Raw genomic sequence first — 18,430 nt, 5'->3', positions numbered from 1 at the left:
TGTGTTTCAAAATGTAATAAACATTCTTAAGTATTAAAAAGAAAAATATCATATGGTCAAGAAGTATCCCATAAACAATATGTAGATGAGACCAAATAGGCCCTCCAAATGAAATGAGTCAGTGTTCCATTAGTTGTGATTCTAACATCAGCACACCTATGGCACAGTACGTTTCCCATGTGGGACACCCAATCAGTGTTAGTTCTTAAAGGCAGCTTTCTAAGCCTTCAGAAGGGATGGCATGGGAATTGTGATATATTCCTTAATAAGAATCTAATGTCTTGTTTATTTTATTACATATGTGAATATTTAAAACTACCTATTTGCAGTGGTGCTAACTATAAATCTCTCTTCACAACTATACATTTTATCCAGCAATTTTAACCTGTTCTTTTTGGTTTATAACTTGGTTGGAACTAGAGCTTGAATCTGGCACTATGAGCCCTCATTTGCAGTTTCCCTGACATTCTGTCCCTGTTTTATATTGTCTCCCATCTTACTTTGTGTTCAAGGGCCATGGACAATTCATTAGTGCTCCTTCCGGAACCCTGCAATCATGGTTCTTTAGTTCAGCCTGTAGGTCTCAACATTGTCCAATGACTGTGACTTCCTCCTACCAAGTAGCTGGGAATGCTGCCTCTTCGGCAGACCTGGAAGACCCAAATGGGGACCATCCCAGGACCACTTTCATAACAATTTATGCTGACTTAAAAGTGTATATATCTGAACACATTTTTTCAATCCTTCTAAAATTATAAGAACTTGCAATTTTTTTAAGATTATCTAAATTATCATTCTATTCTTGCATCTCTTAAATGATATATTTTAAAGTTGTCTATATCACTCTGGGAATAGTCTACATTATTTTGAGTGGTGATGATTCTGTACATGTTTGTTGTCCATTCTGTTACTGAATTGTTTCCTCGTTTCATTCCACAGCTCTCTGACTCTTACCAGCATCTTAGCTCTTCAAGTTTAGCTGGAACAGGCAGTGAAGAGGAAGAACAGGTAACTTCAGCTATACCTATTTATAAAATTCCCATCTATCTACAAATCTAGGTGGCACACAATTTTGATATGCATAATTTCTTCAAATAATACATACATTTGTCAGCTAGACAAAAAATACAATCACAAAATAAAACATTTTTAAACACTGCTGAGTGAGAGGAAGTGACGTCAGCTTCCTGTTTGGATGCCTGATTTTGGGCTCCTGACTCCTCTCCCTAAAAAAGTTAAAATCGCTTGTCATTAGGGGAAAATAAAGCACCTTCCATCTACATCTGGTGTCATTAATCCTCTATAATGCCCAAAAATCTAAACCAGTAGATTTTAAAGAAGCATTGAGACAGTTCTAGCGGACTGGTCATGATGGTGCTCAGCGACAGACTTTGTGGCATAACTCCCAAACAGAAGCCCAGAGCAGCAACTTACCCAGCAACTCTGAAGATAACAGAGATTTGGAGCAGGTTAATTTGAGGAGCCTCAGTCAGGATGTAAAACGCTGTTTCCAGGGCCTGAGGTCAGAGCGCAAAGGAGAATTGGCAACCCGTATTTACACCCTCCTTAGAGATACGAGAGACCTCAGGTCAAGATTTGAGGATATGGAGGCCCAGTTTGAAGTGTAAGGTGAAGCGGTTTGGATCTTCAAGCCAAATATTCAACATTGAAGTCAAGCTATGAAGATGTACAGTACAAACTGGATGATGTAGAAAATAGAGAAAGGGAGATCCAAGATGGCGTCTAGTTGAACGGACGTGCGCCGAGCTCTCTCCTTTCTCCATTGAAACTTGCACACGGAGATTCGCTTACCGCTATGGGGAAGCGAAAGGGTAAACCCAGTGCACTTGTCTCCGCGCGCAGGGTGGAACCAGCTCCGTTGCGGCAGATGACTCTGGCAGAAGTGGGATTGCTGACGACGGGAGCTGGCGGTTTCGCTACGGGTGGTCCGGATAATCTTACTGATCTGAGCGCCGAGGGAGCCTCGTTGAGCCCTCCCCCAATGGCTGTACCCCCAAGGCTAGGAGAGAAGCAGGATTCAGCGGTGGAACGGAGCGAGGTATCTGGAAGTCGGTCCCCTGCGCTTGTTTGCGGAGACCCCACTGCTTCCTCAATGCCAGAAGGACCACCGATGCAGGCGAGCGTACTGCCTGCAGTGAATCTGAGCGTGTCCTCTGTCGTGCTGGGAGATTTGAAAAGACCTACAGCTATCACCCTAGAAGTTTTATGGGAAGCGATACAAGGCCTAAATTCCAACGTACAACAGATTGCCCGAATCCTAACGGGAGAACTGGCAGAGGTAAAGCAAACTCAAAAAGATATTTCTCTTAAAGTTGCAGAGCATACAATTAAAATGAATGTTTTGGACAATGACTTTAAAGTAGTGAAATCTTCAACAGAAATGCTGATGAAAAGTTTCAACTTTCAGCAGCGTAAAATAGATTTCCCTGAAAACCAAATTCGCATAAATAATTTACGTTTTCTTAACTTTCCCAAATCTCCACTCATCCCAGCACTGGAAATGTTGAGGAAATATGTGCATGAGATATTGGGTGTCCCCTCTGAGGGATTCCCTCCTATTATTAGAGTACAATATATTTCTGGTGCAAGAACGGGTGATATTCCTCAAAATCCTCAAGCTGCTACAAATTTAACTGACTTCCTAGAAAGTTCTATGGAGGTCATAACTGAGAGAACCACACTGCTTGCTACATTTGCTCTGCAAACAGATCGTAATAACATCTTGAGACTTTATTTTCACCATATGAACTCCACCTTTCTTGGGTCAAAAATACAGATTTTTCCAGACTTTTCCAAGGATACCCAGAGAAGAAGAGAGGTTTTCCTGTTACTAAAAGAAAGAGTTCTCCGCTTAGGTGGAACCTTTCAATTGAGGTTTCGCTGTAAATGTCTTATCACTATTGATTCTATATCATATATTTTCTTTGACCCAGAAAAACTACAAGAATTTATTACCTCTAAAGAATAATGTTGTAATAGGCATTGTATTAGGCGCTATTCGGTTGCGATTTTCCGTCATCTCTGTTCACTTAAACTGATTGTTTTTTTGATTTTAGTTATTTTCCTAGATCTTGGATCATAATTTGTGGTCAATATAATGTTGGAAAATTTCCGCTTTGAATTGAATTTCCTTTATTTTTATCTTGATTGATTTATGTTGTATTGCATAAATGTAAATTTGAATAAAGTATAAATAAAAAAAAAAGAAAATAGAGAAAGCTGGAACAACTTGAATTTCCACGGTGTCCCAGAGAGCAGTATTCAAGAAAATGTGGGAGTGGTGATCCAGACCTTGTGCCATCAATTGGCCTTACTGAAGCTGCATCTGCAGTTGAGCTAGAGAGGGCACACACAGCCGTGTGCTCTGCCTCAGATGGCCGCCTGAAGGACATAGTGATGTGCTTTTAAGTGGTATTTTGACAAGTTTCAAGTTTATTAGGATTTACTAGTCTGCCAGTTGGGAATACCATCTAGGTGGCTTACAATTACATAAATATATAGTGGAAAGAGACAAAAGGAGTGAGTGCATATAGACAATCATAGAAAGTGAGGGAAGGCGGGAGGAACTCCATATAGTTAAGAAACGTTGGGGAAGGAATAAAAAATAGGGATGCTGTTTGTAAATCTGGGGAAGAGTATGGCGCTTTTAAGAATGGAGAGACTAGTTGAATGCATCTTGGAATAAGAACGTTTTAAAGTCAGTCTTGAAAGTTAGTAATGAGATCTGAAGCCATAGGGAATTGGGTAAGAGATTCCAGAGATATGGTCCTTGGACAGAAAAGATTGATATTCGGGTGTGTTCATGGAAAATTTGTTTGTAAGTTGGCATGATAAGCAAATTCTGGTCCTGTGAGCAGAGGGTTTGAGTAGGAAGATATTGCACAAAAAAGTGATATAGGTAGAGAGGTTCCTTGGAAACTAAAGTTTTGAAAACCAGTAAAAGTAACTTGCATATAATTCTATGAGCAACAGGGAGCCAGTGGGATGCCTTCGGAAGCGGTGTATTGTGATTGAATTTCTTGGCTTTTGAGAATAATGCAAATGACCGTATTTTGTATTAGTTGTAGGACGTGTATGACGAGTTCATATTAGAGTTGGAGATTCTCGGCAGTGGTCATTTCGGGCACATGAGAAAAACATGTCCAAGAGAAGGATGTCCATCACAAAATCTGAAGGTTTGAGTGAAGGATGTCCAAGTGTTAGGCACTTGAAAGGACGTCCCTGACGAGCACTTGGGCATTTTTTTTTCTTCCGATTTTTGCGATGGGCGTCCTCCTCTGCATGGGTCCTGCGCAGCCCCAACGAGAGGTGCAGACCTCCCATTAGGTTTTCCACGGTGCACGGAGTCGGAAAACGGCTGTGCATCTGCCTTGTATGCACATTATAATACTAATTAGTTCATTATAATAACCTGTAGATCATTTGCATTCTGTTTTCGTTAGCTGCTACTGTGACAGGAAAATGGCTCGGAGAACCCTTTTGTGCATGTCTTGTTTTACTACTTGCTCGCTAGACTGGCTAGAACTGGTTTAAAAACCACGTTGCTGGCTCGTTAAGTTTAGTGCATCTGGTCCAGAGTTTCTTTTGTTAATGATTCAAACAGCTAAGATATAGTAAAATGCTTTCTTTTAGAGACATCTTATTGCAACATATATATGAAAATGCCATATATTTCTTACAGTTACCATAAAGAGAGAATATTTATCCAATAAGATGATCTGAAAAAAAAAAGGAAAATCAAGGCGACCCTTGTATGTGGACTGTAAAGCTTGCGCTGGTCTATAAATCTTTAAGGAAGTCACAATACCAGGGGCGTAGCCAGACAACAGATTTTGGGTGGGCCTAGGCAAGAAGTGGGTGGGCACCAAGTGTCCCCCCCCCCCCCCCCCCCAACCACCACCAAAAAAATATCTCAGCTGGCAGGAAAATGCTTCTTTCCACCTTGGCAGTCTGCAGCAGGTATGCGCTGAAAAATGAGCATGCTCAGGTGCTAGTATCATGGAGAGTAGCGTTTTCGTTACCATCAGGGGGAAGTCTTCAGCTGGCCGAGCTTGGGATCCCCACCAGCTACCACTAAACGTGTGCTGTTGTTAGGTGGGCCTGAGCCCTAAATGGGTGGGCCCTGGCCCACCCAGGCCCACCTGTGGCTACGCAACTGCACAATACACTATCATGCAGAGCTTTAAAAATCAAACTAATACTTTAAACCAAATTCTCCCCAGAAAAGAAAGCCAGTGTTATTGCTTCAGAATTAGTGAAATATGTTCAAAGCATGGTACCCTAAAAAACAATTGAGCTGTCGCGTTCTGAACAACATGTGATATCCAAAGTCCATTCTATACGAGTCCTAACATAAATACATGAAAAATAAAGGCCTGCACTAAAATGCAAAAATTGGCAAGACTAAAAAAGTCCTGCACCAGAGGGCTGATTTTACAGTGGGCCAGAGGCCGAGGATTAGCCCGAAGATTCATCTCGTCCTCATCCCCCACCCCCCCCATTCACCGCTAAAACCAAAAAGAAAAGAAATACCTGAGCTGGCAGCAGACCTCCTCCCGGCAGATAGAGCACTTAACATCTTGTGTATCTGCCTTCAGTGTCCCAGAGTCACTGACACAGCCAGCCTCTGCACATGCACGCAAACTGAGCATTCGCGAGGGGTAGGATGGTAGCAGCTCAGGAACACTGCAGCTGACTGCTGAGGGTGTAAGAGCTGTTTTTGCTGAGAGGAAATCTTCGGCTGGCATGGCAGGGCTTGCGGATCCCCACCAGCCATGCGAGTGGAGCACTGATTTTGGGTGGGCCTGAGCCCAAAATGGGTGGACCCAGGCCCACCTGTGGCTACACCACTGTCTTGCACATGACAGGGAGTTTGAAGCTTAAAAAAACATTGGCGTGACCGATTTAAGATGATGTCACATAGATAATGATGAATCAAGAGTAATCTCAAATATTGAATTTCTCTAATAGGGATCTCAATGCCATCAGACTGAAATGATGTGGGAAATTCAGGAGTTCTTGAACCAGATATTGCAAAAACATAATTAAAACACCCCAGGCTGATATTCGGCAAAACACGATTCAATAGTGCCAAAACTCTCCAAGTAAAACTTAATTGGCTCCCAATCAAGGAACGCATTACCTTCAAAATTTGCTCTTTGGTCCTCAAGATTATCTAAGGTGAAACTCCAGGATACATGGTTGACTTGATAGATCTTCCGACCAGAAATAGAACTAGTACGTCACGTACCTATTTGAACTTCCACTATCCAAGCTGCATAGGACTCGGATATAAATCAACCTATGCATCCAATTTCTCTATTTAGGCACACAAATGTGGAATGCACTACCAAAGATGTGAAAACGATTTACAACCATCTTAACTTCAGGAGATGATTAAAGACTTACCTGTTTTGCAAGGCCTATCCCACTCAGGGACGTAGCCACGGGCAGGCCGGGGTGGGCCTGGGCCCACCCAATTTGGGGTCAGGCCCGCCCAGCAGCAGTGTTCCTGACAGCGATTCCAGTCGCAGGCTCCTCTCGCAGTCGCAGCGATTCCCACACGCTGCCTGCCAGCTGCCGCTCAACAATCTCCTTGCGCTACTAAAGCGCTAACCCGGAAGCCTCTCCTCTGCAGCCCTCCTTTATTTTCTGACCTGGGCCAAGTAGGTCTAACACCTGTCCTACCCTTGCTGTATAGCTGGTGAGGATTCCCAGGCATCCCCAGCTAAGGACCTCCTCCAAAGGCAGCCAGAACTCCCTTCTACCAAGCTCTGGCAACAGCATCCTTGAGCCATCGACAGCTAAGCATGTGTGGGGTGCTGGCATCAGTGGCTTAGGGTCATTGCTGTTGCCTGCCAAGCTTGGTAAAAGAGAGTTCTGGCCACCTTCAGAGAAAGTCTTCAGCTGACTGAGCTTGAGGATCCTCATTAGCTAAAGTATTTATAATTTGAGGTGGAGGTAGGGCGGAGCAGAGAAATTTTGTGCCCACCCACTTTGGGCTCAAAAGGAACACTAATGGATGGTGTCTTTTTTTTTTCTCATTGTGTGTTGATAATGTTTGCTATTTATTTTTGGAAATACTTTTAAAACAAATAGGAGGAAATATTTTTTCACTCAAAGAATAGTGAAGTTCTGGAACTTGTTGCCAGAGGATGTGGTAACAGTGGTTAGCGTATCTGGGTTTAAAAAAAGTTTGGACAAGTTCCTGGAGGAAAAGTCCATAGTTGTTATTGACATGGGGGAAGCCACTTCTTGCCCTGGAATTGGTAGCATAGAATGTTGCTATTATTTGGGTTTCTGTCAGGTACTTGTGACCTGGATTGGCCATTGTTGGAAACAGGATATTGGACTAGATGGACCATTGGTCTAACCCAGAATGACTATTTTTATGTTCTTATAGCTATTCAGCCAACAGTGGTGAGGGTTTTTTTTTAGCTGCCAGTGGCATTATCCCTGGATCTTCAGTGCGAGGCCATATCTTTATGTGACTAACTGTCTCTTATGCATTTAAATGTGATATTCAGTATTTAAACACCTAAACGACACTGTATAAAGATAGGACTGTGTTTTATATGGTCCAATTTGGCACTTAACTGCATAAGTGGTGACTCTGCCCCTGGATCACCTTCAAAATAGCTGGCTTTCAGTTTAGCAGTTAAGTGCCATTGAATGTCAGCAGATAGCCCCGCTTTGAATATTGACCCCTTTGTTTTGTATGGGGAAACCTCAAAAAGATGTTTAAAGTCTTGTAACAATTGTGCCTACTTAGAATTTTCTTTTTTTTTTTTTTTTACTGTTGGTGAAGGCTTTTTGTTTATTTTAGATCTCTTCGGGTCCTTCCTCCAGACCTCTTTCTCCAGAATATCAGCCATTGCATGGGCTAACCAGTGCTAGAGCTGCATGTTCTGAAACATTTGATGACAACATTTCACCTCCAGCTGACTTTGACACTCCTCTTCAATTCTTCACCTGCCTCGATAATTCTGCAGCCAAGCACAGGCTTTCCATAAAGCCACGATATCAGAGAGCCAACAACATGAGAAGACTTTCTTCGGTAATGTTCTTTCTTCATTTTCATCTTTTTTTTTTTCATTTATATTTGCTTCTACTGTTCTAAAAATGATGTGTAATCATGAGTGTTTTTTTTTTTACTTGTATAAAATCTTTTATTAAGAAGACAGAGGTATATATTATTTTTTCAGTGCTGCTACATTAAATCAGAAAGTCCTCTAGGGGGTGAATTCTATAACAGAGTGCCTATGTGTGGTGCCTATTGCATAAAGAAAAGTAGGCACCTACTTTTCTTTATAAAATGCTAGCTTTGCAGGTGAAGTACACGCCTATAATCAGTGGCAGCCCTTCTATTAGGCCAACTGAAGCAAGGGCCTCAGGTGGCACTCTTCCTGGAGTGGCATCTCCCTCTTCTTGCCTCCATCCCCTTCACAGAGTTTACCTTCTTTTTCCATTTTCCAAAAGACGGTGGCTGCAGTGATTCCCATACTCTGTCCTGCTGACAGCACCGGCCTCTCTGATGTAAATTCCTGTTTCTTCAGAGGCAGGCCACAGTAGAGAAGAGGCCGGTGCTGGCGGCAGGGCAGAGTATGGGAATTGCTGCCGCCCCCCGCCTTTTGAAAAATGAAAAAAGAAGGTAAACTCAGGGAAGGGGCTGGAGGAAGGAAGGGGGAGATGCCAGACTGTGGCCCGAGGTAGGTGGCATCTCATTCCTGCCTCAGGCAGCATCTTGCCTTGCGCCGCCCCTGTCTATAATTTAAGCACAAGCATTTACATCAGTCTTAGAACTTGTGTAAATGCTCGCATATAACTTATAGAATAACTTGACCTACCGTAAGCAACCCATCCATTTACCGGTTCATCTAATAATTAACAACAATGGCTCAGAAACTACCTCCTACCAATCTTCTTACCCTCCATACTCTTCCCCTACCTCTTCTTCATCACTCCACTTCCTTACCTATCCCTATCCTTTCTCTCATACCTCTTTTATCCCATTTACCCTTGTTCATTTGTCCTACCACATACCTCCTTTGTTGATTCAGATACTACAGATTGTATTCTCTTGTTACTATGTAAGCCACATTGAGCCTGCAATGAGCGGGAAAGCGCGGGATACAAATGTAATAAATAAATGAAATAAGTTATGCACGTAAGTGAATGTCCCACCCAAAACATGGACATGCAGTTCTGATCATAGAAAGGGAAGGGATGTCCATGTCTAAAAAGATGGATGTTGTTATTTAGATTTGGTACAGATTACAGAAGAGTGCTCTGACTAAGCAGCTGTCTGTGGGGCATACACAGATAACAACCTTTTCATCTAGAAACAGCTCAGAGTAAATGCACACTTCCCTAGATGGAGTTCTAATTCCATCAGCTAATCTAAACCCAAAGCACTACACAGAGTACAACCTGATTCAGACGTCCAGCAGGTAGCAGAGTGTTCCTCAGATGGTCAGTCAGGTGGAAAGCAGGGCAGCACCTTGAATGTCAACACAGCAGCCTTTTGTATCAGATATGAGCCCTCTTTTTATACAGTAATCACAAGCTGCAGCTGGGATAATAACTTGCATTTTGGCTTTGGGGGTGACGCACACATAACTTTGTTTATCCCCAAATGTTGTGGCTTCAAGGGCCACAAGATTGTCTCACTGGCACCACATTGAAGGGGTCACCTTGACGAGCAGTTTGGGTTTCATAAACAATGTACAATTTTGCCAGCCACAGCGTCTCTCCGGTTGCATGGGAGATTCAAAGAGTCCTTGGCTGGTCTGGCCATGATGTCAGTGCTGATGAAAACGTTATTATTCTGGTACATTGGCCATCCCTGTCAGCATTCTTATGTCTGTATGCAAGGCCTAGGCTCATTAAACAACAGGCTTTAGCAATGAAGGATGAAATAAATCTGAGTTTGCATTTTAAAATCAAGTTGTTAATGCTGAATAGTGCCATTATATTATAACCCCATATATTTTGTTATATAGGAACATACACTGCTTTATATAATGGTCTATAGTGCTTGCTCCTACATATCCACTGGAGGGATTACAACATGACACCTCCTTAATCCCTCAGCAGTTGGTGTCCCCCTCCCTCTCCCCTGAATGTGAAATCAGCAAGGGATACATGGCAGTATGACAGCTTCTGGACATTCTCCGAGGACACGCAGGACCATCAGTCTCTTCTCATCCACAGTGAGGAGAGAACGCGATTGTCCCGCTCCTCACAGCTTCTGGTGTGTGAGTGTACTTTTTTTATTTTTGTGCCTTCCCTTCGGGGTTCTTTGCCTTGACTTTTTGTTCCCTTTTCTGAGAAAGGGCCCTATCCCTTCCTGTATAGTTTTAGTTTGTTTTTCCCCACTTTTAGGTTTCTTTTATTTTTGGCATGCTCATTAGGCCCTCTTAGGCCTGAACTCCGTTCGGGTATTTCTCCCTTGATTTTTATGGTGCATGCCCCTTTTTTAGTCACCATCAAGCCATTTGATTTGGCCATGGTTGTTTTCCCTTCCATGTCATCGAAGGTTCCCAGTGGCTTTAAGTGCTGTATCCGGTGCAATAGGACTATCTCTGGCAAATACACTCATTCTTGGTGTCTTCAGTGTTTGAGGCCTGAACATACCCCTTCCAGCTGTGTTTTTTGCCTTCATATAAAGAAAAGAATCCAACTGGCCAGAGAGGCTCAATGGGAAAAGATTTTTGGAGCCTGGTTCAAAACCTCTGCTTCAGTATTGGCATTGACGTCTGCATTGACATCTGGAGTTGCATCAGGTGCATCGGTCTGTAATGTTGAGAGGCCTGTCTCAGACACTGAGAGTGGACGCTCATCAAGTGGATCCCCACCTGCCTAGATGCCAGCCACTGTGCATGGCCCCAGCACTGGTCAGCATCAGACCTGACACTGAGGCAACATGGAGATTCAATGTCATCGGAGGAGCATAGATAATCAGCATCGGGTGAAGGCCAATAAGCACTGGCATAGAACCCCATTGTCTCATAGTGCTGGGAGCTCAGGGGCACCAAGGGATTTGGTCCCTGAGAAGTGCTGGGAAGACCACTTCCCCTCCATACAAAAGGTGCCGATGCGCAGGTCTCCCCACAGCCAGGACCAGGCACCCATCTTGACCCCGGAAGTTCAGCAGTCTGTTTCTGAACCGGCACCCCAGCCTTTCTTGATGGCCTCGCTCAATGAGTTCATCCGGTCCATACTTCCTGAGCCCTTGGCGGGGTTTTTACAGCAGTGTGAATCAGATATGCCACTTCCTGCTGCTCCACAAGGCCCTCAGCCTGCAGTGAGGTCTCCGACAGCAGTGTCATATGCAGCACTGGTGAACAGCCGCCAGTTTGGGCACCCCCCCCCCCGACATTGGTGGACGAAGCTTTGCCAGTCGAGGCTGGAACCCACTCCTTGATGCCCTTCATGAGGACATGGCTCCTCTGTTTTGAGGCAGGTTTGGTTTCAGCCCTCCCATAAGGAGTTTTTCGCCAACACCAATGAGGAGCACGCACAGGAGTCTGATGAGGATCCACGGTACTTCTCAGAAGAGGAGTCCTATGGCATCCCATCTGACCCCTCCCCTCCAGAGGAAAGGAAGAAGTCTCCACCAGAGTGCTTTTCTTTCCAAAGTTTTATGTGGGAAATGGCAGCTGCCATTCACATTCCTTTGGAGATGGAGGATGAGCCCAGGGCTGAGATGTTCAAGGTCCTGGACTACAAATTTTCTCCTAGTGAGGCTGTGATGGCCCCTCGTCACCAGATCCTGAAATGTTCAGGTGAAGAACTGGGCGTCCCTTCTATTGGTCCCTGTCCTGCCCAAGAAGATAGACACCATGTATTGGATCCAGAATTCCACAGGGTTTGACAAGGAAAACAAAACAAGCAGATCAATGGAGATATTTATAAAACACAAACCAGAATGAAGCCCAACAAAGGCCATGTTTCGCCCACATAGGAACTGGGACTATATGGTGTATTAAAACTCTTCACAAAACTTCTTGAAAAAGGCACTGGCAGCAAAAAAAGCACAAATGTGAGAGTGGTGTGGGGCCTGAGCTTGCAGAAGGACTGCAGATAAAGCAGGTGGTGCAATGTGTGAGGAGCCCCATGACTGATAATTCCTATGGAGGGGGGAGGGGGCTCCCTATCTTTAAAGTCTGTCCCGCACATCCCAAGAGAGAAGGGATCTCTCCTGCATCCCAACCTTCGGTCTCTAACCCTCACAGCCTGGATGTTGAGAGCTTAAAAAATGCTTCCTTGAATATTCCTGAGGGTGTCTCCCAGGTCTTGCTGGTTTCAAGGACAGATTCCCCAAAGAGATGTAACTCTTTCAAGTGGAGGGGGTTTGCCATCTGGTGTGAGGGCAAGGCCCTAGGTCCTCTTCCTTGCCCTACACAGACTACACTTGAATACCTTCTACACCTTTCTGAGTCTGGTCTCAAGACAAACTTTCTAAGGGTTTAAAGGGGGTTTGGACAGATTCCGTAGGGAAAAGTCCATTGAACATTATTAAAAATTATTTTTTAATGGGTTTTGCTGGGTTCTTGAAACCTGGATTGGCCACTGTTGGAGACAGGATGCTGGGCTTGATGGACCCTTGGTCTTTTCCCAGTATGGCGGTGCTATGTGCTTATGTGTTTAAGGGTTCATCTTAGTGCGATTAGTGCTTACCATCACCATGTAGAGTTAGGCCCATCTCTGGACAGTCTCTGGTTGTTCGCGTCATAAGAGGCTTACTTTGATAGTCCCCTCTCAAACCTCCGCCTGTGTCATGGGATCTCATCATCGTACTCACTCAGCATGTGCTGCCTCAATTGCATGCAAATCTAACTCATGAATATTGCTTTTTCTTTTTCCAGCGACACAAATACAGGAGCTCGCCACATTTCTATGCAGAGCTCCCATCTTGTTAAGCAGTTTTACCACTGTTTTTTTTTACCCATTGGTACAACTTTTTATTTCCTACCAATTATATATGGTTGCAACAACATTCATTGTTTTGATTGTTGGATACAACTTCTGACATAGCCCCTGATGCAGCCCTTTGGGCGAAACACGGCCTGTATCGGGCTTTTTATTTGATTGTGATTCAGCAGTAAAGTATGCTTTGGACTGCTCATTGATCTGCTTGTTGTTTTCCTTCCTATCCACAATGAATATGCATGAGATCGATTGCATGCAAATCTAACTCATGAATATTCATTGTGGATATCCTGCTAATTCTGTTTCAATGGCTGCTGTCCATTTGTATTTCTCTTCTCTCCTCCTCTTGTTCCATTCCCTCACTACACCTGTCTCTGACATATTGATCTTTCACTTAAAGCTCTCTCCCTTCTTTTCAGCCTCTCTGTTCACTCTGTCTTCTGCTTTTCACTTTTCATTTACCTTTATCTTTCAGTCTTGTTCTCTCAAACCCTAGCTGTTGCATTTCCCATCTCACTGCAGTCTCCTATTCCCTTTTATCTAACATCTGTTCCCTATTATCACATTTCTACCCTCTGTATTCACTATCTTCTGCTCACTTATTTTCTTGATAACCCTCTCACTGCCCTTCCCACATGGTTCCACTATTCCTAGCAGCTCCTCCCCCTCCTTCTCCCCCCCCCCCCTCCGAACTTACAGCTCCCTGCCTTTTCCTTTCCGCACCCAGAGTTCCCCCGTCCAACATCCCTCTCTCCCTCCCTCCCTCCCTTCCTTCTACCTCCACTCGAGTCTAACATCTCTCCTTCCCTCCTTCCCTATTTCTTCCTACCCTGTCTGACAAATCTTCCTCCCTCCCTCTCTCTCTTTCTTCCTTCCACCCTCCCTCAGACTCCACATCCATCTTTCCCTTCCACCCCCCCAAATCAAAGTTCTCTCCTTTCCTTCCATCCCTTCTTTCCTTTTGCCAACCACATCCAACAACTCTCCCTCCCTCCCTCCCTTCTAGAACCACCCCTCAAGTCCAATATCTCTCCCTGCCTTCTACCCCCACCTCCCAGTTCCAACAGCTCTCCCTCTCCCCAGTCCAACAGTTCTCCTTCCTTCCTTTCCACCCCCAACCCTCCAAAATTTCTTCCTCCACAAGTACAATATCTCTAATTTGCCTCCTGTTCCAACATCTCTCCCTATCAAATATTTCTCCCTCCCACTGACCAGGCATCATACTCACTCTCCTCTTGTCATTCTCCCCCCCCCCCCCAACCTGGTCTGGCATCTCTCCTTTTCCTCTTCATTTGCTGTCCAGAGATCGCTGGCGGTAGCAGAGATTCACATTCGCTGCCTACCACCAGTGCCAGAGTCTTGTTTCTACTGTTGCCTGCCCTGCCTGGTGTAACTTCCTTTTCCCTTGGGCAGGCCGCAGTAGAAACAGACTCTGGTTCTGATTGCAGGCAGAGAATGTGAATCTCTGTTACTGCCAGTGCCAGCGATCTCTGGATAACAAATAAAGACCAAATAAAGAGGGAGGGGAAAAGGAAATATGCCAGACCTGGTTCAAGAGGGGTGAGGGAAATGGAAGGGATATGTTCCACTGAATCGGGGGGTGGGGGGGGGTGGAAGTGAAATGCCGCACCGAATCGGGTGGGGGGGGAATGGAAGTGAAATGCTGCAACCGTCAAGGGGGGGGGGGGGGAATGGAATGGAAGGAAGATGCCGAGCTGGGCGGGCATGCTGTGAGGCAGCTGGGAGAATAAATACTTAGGGCAGCAGTTAACCTGCTGGTCCGAGAGCAGGCTCTTATGCTGTAGGAGATTCAATTCCTTTTTTCTTGTATTGGCTGTCTGCCTGTGATACTGCTTTCTGAGCCACCTGAGGCTTCCGTCTCAGTTGGCTTCTCATTATAGGGCTGGCCCCTGGCAGAAAGAGCTGAGTTTGACCTGAGATAAGACCTTTCACTCCCTGGTGGAACCGGGGATGCTTCAAAGGTAACAGTCATTGGCCTGGGAGGGGGAGGAGAAGAAGTCAGTCATTGCAGAATGGTGATGCATGGAGGATATTTTATTACAGGGCACCTATTTATAAAGGCAAAGTAGGTGTCAGTTTGTGTTGTTATAAAATAGGTACCCAAAACTATCCCAGTAGCATGCACATTCTCATGCACAGATTTACATCTGACCAAATGAGGTATAAATGTATGTGTGTGTTCATGTATTTTATCAAATTTGCATATATCTGGATGTCGTCGTCGATAATACACTGAAACTTTCTGCCCAGTGTGCTGCTGCGGCTAGGAAAGCGAATAGAATGTTGGGTATTATTAGGAAAGGTATGGAAAACAGGTGTGAGGATGTCATAATGCTGTTATATCACTCCATGGTGCGACCGCAACTTGAGTATTGTGTTGAATTCTGGTCGCCGCATTTATTTATTTATTTATTGCATTTGTATCCCACATTTTCCCACCTCTTTGCGGGTTCAGTGTGGCTTACAATAAGACATGAATAGTGGAACTACATTTGTAATTACTTGGTTATAGGTTCATTGTGCAAGTTTTGTGAAACCATCGAAGATCATTAAGAATATGACAATGGGAGATCAACAGTGAAACGTTGGAAAGAGACAGTTGGGAAGCTTAAAGGGCATGTAAGACACAGAGATATATGAATGTACATATTCCTGGAGTAATGTATGAGTGATGTGGAATTAATGGGGGATGAGGGATAGGAGTGGATGTATGGAGCATTGATGATCAGTGAGTGGTGACTCTATGTGTTTTGCCATAAATTGTTTCAAACAGATGAGTCTTCAGTAATTTGCGGAAGGAGGCTTGTTCGTGAGTCATTCTTAGGTTGCGCGGCAGTGTATTCCAAAGGGCAGCATCTCAGAAAGATATAGGCATAATTGGAAAGGTGCAGCAAAGGGCGACTAAAATGATAGCGGGGATGGGATGACTTCCCTATGAAGAAAGACTAAGGAGGCTAGGGCTTTTCAGCTTGGAGGAGAGAACGGCTGGAGGGGAGACATGATAGATGTATATAAATAATGAGTGGAGTGGAACAGCTGGATGTGAAGCATCTGTTCACGGCTTTCCAAAAATACTAGGACTAGGGGGCATGCGATGAAACTACAGTGTAGTAAATTTAAATAAATCAGAGAACTTTTTCTTCACCCACGCATAATTAAACTCTGAATTCGTTGCTGGAGAATGTGTGAAGGCGGTTAGCTTGACAGAGTTTTAAAAAGAGGTTAGACGTTTCCTAAAGGACAAGTCCATAAACCACTACTAAATGGACTTGGGAAAAATCACAATTCCAGGAATAACATGTATAGAAGTCTGTACGTTTGGGAAGCTTGCCAGGTGCCTTGGCCTGTGGATTGGCCGCTGTTCGTGGACAGGATGCTGGGCTCGATGGACCCTTGGTCTTTTCCCAGTGTGGCATTACTTATGTACTTATGTACTTATATTACAGCTTTGTTCCTGCTCCATCCAAGCTAAATCTATGGGAATGCCTCCACGCAGTGTGCCTATAAGTACATACCATTTGGTCGATATTCGTAATCAACAGTACAGTATATAAGAGTCCTTCTCCTCAAGTAACACATTCTTTCTACATAGGAAATGCTTTATAAAAATTGTGTTCCTAGTAGTCAGATTTGTGGTCCATGATTACAGGATTTTGAAAGGAGTCCTAATATATGACCTTCCCTCACCCCTCTTGAGCAGGGACACTTGCTGCAAGAAATTGGACTAGAGTAGATCAGAAAGGGAAATACAGTGGGATGAACAAAGTGGGAGGATAATCCCAAGGTAGTGCAAACGAAGACCTGGCCTGTGGTACCAGATCAGACTTGGTTCTGGGTTGAACTGAAGGAAACAATGTCAGAAAAAGAATATATATAATTAAGCACATAAGCACTGCCCACGCTGGGAAAAGACCAAAGGATCATCAAGCCCAGCACTCTGTCTCCGCCAGCGGCCAATCCAGGCCCCAAGAACCTGGCAAAAAAAACCAAAATTTATAACGATCAATGGACTTTTCCTTCACAAATCTGTCCAGACCCCTTTAAACCTCAGCAAGGCCAGCTGCCGTCACTATCTTCTCCAGCAGTGAGTTCCAGAGGTCTAACCATGCGCTGAGTAAAGAAAAACTTTCTCCGATTTGTTTTAAACCTACCACATTCTAATTTCATCTTGTGTCTCCTGGTTCTATTATTGTTAGAAAGCGTAAACAAACGCTTCACATCTGTCCGCTACATCTAAAGAAATCCTAAAGTACATATAAAAATACTCTATTTCATTTCATTTCGCCCATTAGATTGTAACTCCTTTGAGCAGGGACTGTCCTTTTTTGTTAAACTGTACAGCGCTGCGTAACCCTAGTAGCACTCTAGAAATGTCAAGTAGTAGTAGTATATAATATTTGTCACAATCCTTTTACAGTTCAAAAAGTCAAAATATGAAGCTTAAACAAGATGTCTAACAAAACAAGTTAGGGTGGAATTTATCAACATGGGCTACTATTAAGATAGGTTATTTACTGTTAACCCAGTTGATTAGTAACTAGGCCTCATTGCATTAAATGGGACCTGTGCTAAAATAGCCCATCTTAACGGGTAGCCCACATTGATAATTTCCTCCCTTAGTCATCAAACACAGATTTATCCTTTCTGGTGCTTTAAAATACTTAATTCATTTTGATTTTCTCTATTTAACAAAACTTGAGCACTCAAAAAATGGTTCCACTTAATTTGCAAATGTTGGTCACACTCCTATTTAATTTAGGATTTTCCTTTACACGTCCCCAGTAATTGGTTGCATTTCTACATGTAAAGAATAACATCCATGTGATCTTCTGTCCTTATATTTATGCAGAGGACACAGTCAGATTCTCTTACTGACCTGAGCTGCACTTTAGAAGAGGAAGAGGATGAGGATAAAGAAAGTATACCAGCGGAGTTTGTAGAGAAATATCCAATTCAAGGGCAGCAAGCAAAAGAAGACAGGATACCTCCAATAAACAGCATGACATATTCAGAGAGCCCCAGTGTGCTCCAGAACTACTGCCATGGCTTAGGTGATGAGCCTACCAGGATAGAAATATCATATGATGATGCCAGCATTGCCTTCCTGGAAATAAAAAACAGTGAACAAAATGTTTTTACTGACACAAATGTTGTAGAATCTGAAGACTATGAAAGTATACTAGAGGCTAATTTAGATGGAGAAACAAAAATGGGTAAAGATCTTTCAGAGGAATTAATTGCACCAAACGAGAATATGAAGGATTTTACCTACAGCGTAAACTCTGAAAGAACTCTTCTTTCTAATGTGCTTTTCAGTGAATATACTGCATAAGAAGGAAGAGATCACGCAGGAAGAAGCTGAAGCACCTATGGAACTATCTGAAGTAGGGCCAAGGTACATGAAGAATCAACAATAGGTACAGATCTTGGTAAACAGTTACCAAAAAAAATCTTC

At 43.7% G+C, this 18,430-nt stretch overlaps 1 protein-coding gene across 1 annotated transcript in view; it reads left to right on the top strand.

Annotated features, from left to right (window-relative positions):
- The window catches only part of LOC115469686 (uncharacterized protein KIAA1211-like), a 44,359-nt gene extending 26,052 nt beyond the window's left edge, over window positions 1-18,307 (top strand). Inside the window, exons 5-7 of the mRNA XM_030202473.1 lie at window positions 940-1,008; window positions 7,847-8,077; window positions 17,825-18,307. Coding sequence (XP_030058333.1) covers window positions 940-1,008; window positions 7,847-8,077; window positions 17,825-18,307 — 783 coding nt within the window. The remainder of the gene's footprint in view (window positions 1-939; window positions 1,009-7,846; window positions 8,078-17,824) is intronic.
- Window positions 18,308-18,430: the final 123 nt, after the last annotated feature.

The sequence above is a fragment of the Microcaecilia unicolor genome, chromosome 4 (genome assembly GCF_901765095.1).
Source record: "Microcaecilia unicolor chromosome 4, aMicUni1.1, whole genome shotgun sequence".
Classification (NCBI taxonomy): domain Eukaryota; kingdom Metazoa; phylum Chordata; class Amphibia; order Gymnophiona; family Siphonopidae; genus Microcaecilia; species Microcaecilia unicolor.
Note: the sequence above shows the minus strand (reverse complement) of the source record. Positions and strands in the feature narration are given on the sequence as shown.